This window comes from Peromyscus eremicus, chromosome 8a, assembly GCF_949786415.1.
Source record: "Peromyscus eremicus chromosome 8a, PerEre_H2_v1, whole genome shotgun sequence".
NCBI lineage: Eukaryota > Metazoa > Chordata > Mammalia > Rodentia > Cricetidae > Peromyscus > Peromyscus eremicus.
Window position 1 is genome coordinate 35,029,653 of NC_081423.1, and position 7,424 is coordinate 35,037,076.

The 7,424-nt window shown below is 58.0% G+C and overlaps 1 protein-coding gene across 3 annotated transcripts in view; it reads right to left on the minus strand.

The window, feature by feature from the left end:
• Jade2 (jade family PHD finger 2) overlaps window positions 1-7,112 on the minus strand; it is a 47,781-nt gene extending 40,669 nt beyond the window's left edge. Inside the window, exons 1-2 of one of the 3 annotated variants that reach the window (XM_059270500.1) lie at window positions 5,410-5,766; window positions 2,962-3,045 (exon numbers count right to left, since the gene is read on the minus strand). In XM_059270500.1, the coding sequence (XP_059126483.1) occupies window positions 2,962-3,045; window positions 5,410-5,537 (212 nt within the window). In that variant the 5' untranslated portion in view covers window positions 5,538-5,766. Of the gene's footprint in view, window positions 1-2,961; window positions 3,046-5,409; window positions 5,767-7,006 lie in introns of those variants that run through there. The other 2 variants (XM_059270499.1, XM_059270497.1) reach the window with 2 other exon arrangements.
• Between the last annotated feature and the right edge of the window lie 312 nt (window positions 7,113-7,424).

The window sequence follows — 7,424 nt, forward strand, 5'->3', positions numbered from 1 at the left end:
TTTCACAGGCTTCCAGCTGATCCAAGACCAAATCCATCTCCTCACAAGAGCCTACACCAATCCGGACCCTGCCAACCTCAGGTTCACAGTGACCACCTCTTCCTCACTACATCCCAGTACAGTGACCTCCCTTTTTCAGTAGTGGGGATTGAACCCAGGACCTCATTCACAAAAGGGTAGAACTCTACCTTGGCCTCTTTTTGTTTTCTCTTCCAAGTCAAAGGTTCTCCATACTTCCAGACCCGGGCACAAGCCGGGTCGGCTGCCTGTGTCAGGTTTTGTCCATTACCCTATTTAGGGAAATTAGCTGCCCTGTTTCTCTACGCCTTCAGAGCATCCATCAGTGCGTTGAGCTACTTGCCAACCGTCCTTCTTGGGAGTGAGTAAAGAGCATGTCTGGCTAGATCCTTGTGCGAACGCCAGGAACTCTCTCACATGGCCCCCAGTACAATAGGGAGCACTGAACACACTCCGGGCCCTCCTCCTGGGGTGTCAGGACCACACAGCCCAGCTGGCCGGCCTGCTGCTGGCAGACACCAACACCCCAGTCCAAGATTCCCTCCTGTTTTCACAGTCCTCCTTCCCAGTCTTGACCCTACACATTTTCCAGGCAGCTTTATTTGGTTGGGCTCTTGGCTAATGACCAATGTCAACTCAGTAATAGGGCAGCAATTTGGTGGCAGATGTTTTCTTGGCAGCACAGGCCATCGGCCTTAGTCCCCACTAAAGTTCTGGCCCTGGAACACCACTGCCCAATGCCAGTCTCTTTTAAAGATGTCTCTGCAAATAAATTCAAATAAACACCCTGGGCCTCCATTAACGCCCTCCCAGCTGACCCTGGGAACAGTGGGTCTTTCAGGCCAGCTACTGCAGCCACTCCCTGGGGCAGTTAAAACACCCCAACCTGGCCTCCGGTCTCTCCTCTCCAGGGGCCACTAGGCCTGCCCTCACACACACAGCAGGATTCCATCCTCCTTAAAAACGAGGTGGGGGCTGGGGTGGGGGGGACCTTCAAGCAGGCAATTTACCATTCCAGACACAATCTCTCAGAGAGAAACAAAAACTCTCCCTGTCTGAGGCAGACCGCGAAGGCGTGTGTGTAATAAGATGCTAATACAATTTAATGATATTTCGGCTGGAAAACCTGTCCTCAGAGCCTCCTTGTGCAGGGAAGGCCAGACATTCAGAAAACAAGAGCTCGCACACTCTTAAACTGCTTCAAACGGGGGTCACAGACCCGCTCTTTCCCATCTCTCATTAACTTTAATGCCTTCTCAGGGACAACAACTGCAGATACAAAAAGTGATTTTGTGCACACAGGGCAGAGGGCTGCTGTCTGTGACCGTCAACTCTCCTTCTCCAAACCCCGGGGGAACCTGAACCCTCCCCTACCACATCATTGCCTATCTGCTCTTCTAAGTGTCCCAACCAGGATCCAGCGTCCAGTGCCTACATGCACTGTGCAGGCTAGCTCTAGGGACCCAACAAAGGAGATTACAAGAATGTGATGGGTTCTGTCTAATTTATCATTTGATACTTCCTCAACACCCCCCCCCCCCTTACACACACACAGGGCAAAACTCAGTGGACTGTTTTAAAATCCCATGGGCACCTGTTGGATGCTTCTCATCTCTCTTCAGAGAAGAGAGCTGGCTTTCTGGCCTAGCCTGGAGCCGACAGCAAAGGTCAGGGTGCATATAATGAACTAGATGGCCTCAGTTCATTAAGAGTAAGATAAGAACTGGCTGGTAAGAACAGTGTGGGTGCTACCACCAGGGCCTTGCTCTTGCTAGACAAGTGCTCAGCCATCAACTACATCCTCAGGCTCAGGTTTAGTCTTTACATCATCATTTCCTATGCTCACCTAGAGATAGGAATTATTTTCAGGACCACTGGCTGATAAATAAACTGGGATCTACAGTGCCTTTGCCACAGCTGGAAACTACACTTAAAGTCTGCGGGTAGGCTTTCAGTTCCTAGCATGGATGGGAGTATTCCAAACTCCAGTGGGATTTCTGAGTGGAAGCTAAGAGGACTGACTGCCGAAGGCCCCAGAACCAACTTCCCTTAGTGCCTAAGCTTTGAGCTAAGACCTGCCATTCAAGTATTTAAGCCTCATGATCTAGGTGCCATGGGGGGACCTAACAAGTCAAAGTTATCCCCCAACCCCAGCCCCAGCCTCGCCTCATCCGACGTAAACATCCGTGAGCTCTCCAGCCAGCCTGTGGTACATTCAGTGAAGTATCTGATGGGTGCTTCAGACAACCAACCACCTTCTACTGATAGAAACACTGGTTATAAATAACCAGAACACCCTGCCCACCACCTCAGAGACAGAGGAGTCAGTGTCAAAGGCTTAACTTAGATATTAAGGTACAATGGGGACCCGGGGAACCACACGCCCACACTGTCAACGAGAGCAGGATGGCTGAGACCTTGACAGCCCCTTGGCTAAGAGTCACTGGCCATTTAGCCAGGCAATTTGGGGGAAGGAAAAGCATGTTGGACAGGAAAACATTTGCTGTATCCAGAGTCCAAATAACCCTGCCCTTAAACACTTCATCTGTTAGAGTGCCGGGGAGACCCTCGGCCAAACAGTTTCAAAACCAACATTCACTGTTAAGTCCTGCTGTGAAGGGTGAGGACCTCCCTCTACAAGGCATCTGCTGTGGAACCAAATGCTTTTCCACTCAAAACAACAGCCAACAGCACTTGGAACTACGGAGGAGAGGGCTCCAGATCAAACAAACATCCTCTCCCCCACCACCACCACCATGCAAACTTTCTCAATAAATTATTCGCCCGCTTCGGATCAAAGCCATGTTTTTGCAGCCTGTGACCTAAAAAGCAAATAGCATAGCCTAAACATGAAAGCCTTCCTCCTTGACTGGGTCAGTTTTATTACTCATTCCTCCTCCCCCCCCCCCCTTACAGTTTATTCTGTTATTTTCCTCCTCTGCTTTAGTGGATCGCTCTGCGAGTCCCAACCCGCCCAAGGAAGACAGGACAAGAGGACCCGGAGGGTTGGTGTGTTCGCTTGGGGCCCTAAGGGGAAAAAAAGAAATCAGGCGAGGGGAAAAAGAAGTCAGTACCCTGAGAACCCAGGAAACAGGGCCAGGCCTGGTTGGCAGGCCTCTGCCTGGCCTTTCTGCCAAATGTCCTACTGGGAATTTTACCAGTGAGAGGACAGGACAGTGGCACTTTAGGGGGAGAACCCACTTCCCAAGCTCGGGTCTGTTTGCAAATATCCATGTTTAAGTGTGCATCCTAACTGTTCTTCCGGGCTCAAAACTCTTCATTTCAAATTGGGGGCCCCGCCCCTTCCTAACCCCTCTGGCACTTCTCTGAAAACAACCATAATCCCTCCCATTGACCTCTTGCAAACTACCTCTGGGTAAAACTTTGTACCTCGGAATCCTGCAGATGGAAGGGGGGGGTGCTAGGGGCAAGGGTGAGGTTTGGAAATCTTCAGAGACTCGGGATGGCGAGTGCAATGTACCGTTGGGCATAAAGAAACCGGGCGCCCCTCCCCCGCCCCCCAGCAGGAGGCCTGAGGCCAAGCTGGTTAAAAAAAAAAAAAGTGCCCAGGCCGGCTGCAGTGGCTAAGGGGATTAGAAGAAGGTTGAGCGCCTCCAGCCTGCCCCTGGCGGCCGACGATGGGCAAGCAGGCAGGAGGCGCGCCGGCGTGATTCCGACCGCGGGAGCCGGGAGGAGGAGCCGGAGGTGGCTGCGGGGGGCTCCGGCCCAGGCGTAGGAAGGGCAAGAGGAGGTTCGGGCCGGGGGCGGTGCCAGGAGGTGGGTGGGCTTGGCGCCCGCGGCGGGGGAGGGGTCTAGGGGACTCGGGGAAGGGCAACTGAGCCCCGGGTGGGGGCGGGGGTGCTGAGCGGGGCAGAGGTGTGCAGTAGGGGGATCGGGCAGGGCTGGCTGGGCCTCTCTGTAAGGTAGAGGGAAGCCTCCAAGCCGGTTTTGCAGACGTCCTCACCCTCCGGCAGAACAGCTACGAGTCGCCAAGCTGACCCAGGATCAGCTCTTGCCTGGAGAAGGGGGGTGTCTCAGGTCCCAGGGATGGGCGGGAAGGGACCGTGGGGAGCCACAAGTCTGCTCCCAGGCGGGGAGTGGGCGTGCTGAGAGCCGCTCCGCAGGCGCAGGCAAGTGGGTGGGAAGGAGGGAGGGAGAGGGAGGAAGGAGGTGAGCCGGGAAGATGCCACTGCCGGGGGCGGGGCGGGGCCGGGGATCCGGCGGAGGGACTGCAGCAGTGCTTGGTGGGGGCGGGGGCTGCAATGTCACTCATTTTGGGGTCAGGTGCGTGTGTTCCAGGCAGGGCCCGTCACTTGCCCATTGCTCCTAGGTCCCACCCAGAGTGTAAAGGCGGAGGGCAGGGAGCTGCAGAGTAGTCCCCAAAGCGGGACGCGAACCGGTAGAGTTGGGAGAAGGTAAACAAGGGCCACGCCCCCTGCCGTCGCCCCGCGAGCGCGCACCCGCCGCTCCGGCCGTCGCCGGTACATTTCCACTCTAGCAGCGCCTCTCCCCCGCCGGACTCCCGCGCAGAGCAGCCCCAAACAGCTGCTGTTCCCTACCCCAGTACGCACCCTGGCTACCTGGGCTGCGCATCTTGCACTCACCTGGGAAGGTTGTCCCCCGCCCCTCAAAAAGAAAAAAAAAAAAAAAACCAACTAATTTGTGCAATGCCTCTGAGCCCAGGAACCGAGCATGCTGCCCCCGCGTGCAGCGCCCGCGTGCACCCAGCCTGGAAAGGGGGCGCAGGGCGGAGGCGGTGGCCCCCGGAAGGTGTCTAGGACTGGACCGGCTGCACGTGAGCCCAGCGCGGGGTCATGTGCATCGGCTCAGCCCGGTTCGGCACCCGGACGTGCTGCGTATCAACAAAATGAAACTCGGGGAGCCAGAAGGGCAGATAGCTCCGGGTTTCCCGTGCCCCGGTGCCCCGCCGCTCCGCCTCCCCACCCCGCACACCCCGGTCGCGCCGCAGCCCCTCGGGCCGGCCGGAGCCCGCGAGGCAAGTTGCAGCCCCAGCACCCCCCCACCCGCACGCGCCCCCTCGCCGGCCCAGGGGCTCTTTGCCGCAGTCATTAATAAAGAAGGTCGCCAGGCTCACCCTTCCAAAAGTTGTTGCATGCGCCCCTCTCAGCCTCCCCGCACTGTACTCTTTAAAACACGGCTGACCAACATGCGCAATCTCTCTCCCCAGTGCTGTGCGTCCCCCCACCCCCCGCGCTGGCTTCCTAGAACAGGCAGCCAGCAAGAGAGAGAGGGAGCGAGTGAGCAAGAGAGAGAGAGAGAGGGAGCGAGGAGCACTGGCAGATCTGTTGCAAAAAAAAAAAAAAAAAAAAAAGCCCACAAAATAATGCCGTGGAGATGCGCAGGGCCCATCCGCCGGGGGCTGGCTCTTACCTTGCTCCGCGGTGCCCTCCCGAGGGGCGCTGCCCTCGGCTACGCGCCGCGGCGGGGGCCGGCGCGGGAAGGATGCTCCCGAAGCCAGGAGCTCCTGGGGCCGGCGCGGGAGGGCGGGGGGCGCGCATCCATCCGGGGTCGTGGCGAGGGAGGCGACCGGGCCGCGGCGTCCCCAAGCCCCGCACCCCTGCTGAGAAGACGGTCAGCCCTCCATCCCAGAGCTGGTGCCTCTAGGAGTGGGCGCAAAGTAACTCCATGGACGCTACTCACCCCCCCAAAAAATAGCCTCCAACTGCGATGGCCGCGGTCGGCACCATTCACCAACCCCCTGTGTATGTTTCTGTTTCTTTTTAAACCAAGACTTCCTTGTGATCTCTTTAGAGGAGAAAAAAAAAATGTGTTGGGGTGGGGGTGGGGTGGGGGCGGGCAGGAGAAGAGGGAGGGGGAGTAGCCACTTTTTTCTAATTCACTCGGATCTCCGCTCCCGGCACCCCCCCGCCGTGTCCCCCCCTCCCCGCCCAGTTGTTTGGCTCCGGCGACAGTCCCAGGTAGCGTTGCGGGCCCCCCCCGGGGGGGTGCACTGCACGGTCCCCCGCCCGCTTGCACGCGGGCCCGGACTCCTCGTGGACTCTGGGGCGCCCCCAGCCCGCCCTGTCCCCAGGGCCGGGCCCGAGCGCCGGCTGAGCCCGTGCAAGTCCCATCAGGTCGGCTCACACTTCACACACTCACACACATACCCCGCCCCTCCACTCGCTCACTCACACTTTCTGCTCACACCCCGCCCCCTTCGCGCCCCAGACCCAGGCGGAGCCCCCCGCAACCTTTAAAAAAAAAAAAAAAAAGCAAGCTTATACTTAAAAAAATCTTTTGGCGCCATATTAATGACGTACTTAAAATTTGCCATTTCTCCCTGCGTCAAAAAGACGTTTCTTTGCAAATAACAGCCTGGAGGCGACACTCGCGGAGGAAACGAGGCTTGCACGGAGTACCCCGCCCGCCCAACCCCCCCAGACTCCAGTGCTGGAAGACCCTCGCCCTCCGCCCGGTTTCGGAATCACTGGTTTTAAAATCGGAATCGAATAAATCGCGTGGCGTTTTTGCAGCGCCAGAAGTGAGCAGAAAGTGCTGGCCGGAGTGCAGGGGAGGGGCGCGCATGGGGCTGGGGGAGGGGGCGCGGTCCTCCTCCCCCCACCCACACCAAATGCAAACTAGCATCCCAGGCAGGGAAACTTGAAATTGTGGGCGACCTCCGGAAGAGAGGGGCTGCCGTAGAGGGGGGGTCCCTTCTTGGGCTCGTTGCCCCCTCCCCCTCGCGGGTGCCTCCTGGCGCCCAGTGCTGCCCTGCATTTCCGGGGGGGGGGTTGAGGCGCACTGTGATGGGTGGGTGGCTAGCTGGGTGGCAGCACGTCCTAGCCCCAGGCGGAGTTTGCCCCCGGGAACCCCCTTCCTTCTGCCTCGTGCCTCTTCTATTAACTGCAAAGGGTTAAAAACCGAGGGGCAACTTCCCAGGGCTGGTACTTGACGGAGAAGCGGGGCGCCCCTCTCCCCACCCTCTCCTCCTTGCCCCTCCTCCTCCGACTCCACTTCCCGACTTGACCTTGTGGTGCACAAACAGTGCTCTCCAATCCTCGCAGTTTCTGGAAGAAGAGCCTGCGCTCGCCAGGCGGGCGGGCTGTCGGGCGGCTAGCAGGCAGTGGCGGAGCCTTGGGTCGGTTCCCTCAGCTGCGGGCCACACCCACCCAACCCGCTGCGCCCCGGGAGCTCACCTTCTCTCTAGGAAGGAAAAGGGCAGGCCTCCTGGATGGGTAGGCACGTGGGGGGCAACCTTCTGCCTCCTGGGAATGCTCCAGCTGGGGAGGTTGGCTGGCTTTGGGCTGAGGTTTGGGGAAGCCTGGCCCAGCATCCCCAAACCATCTCTTCCTTGCCAACGATTTTTGCCCCCTCCGAGATAATACAATGATTTTTTTTTTCTTCCCAACTCACCTTTGTTTTTGAAAGCAGGTGGATGAGTTTTA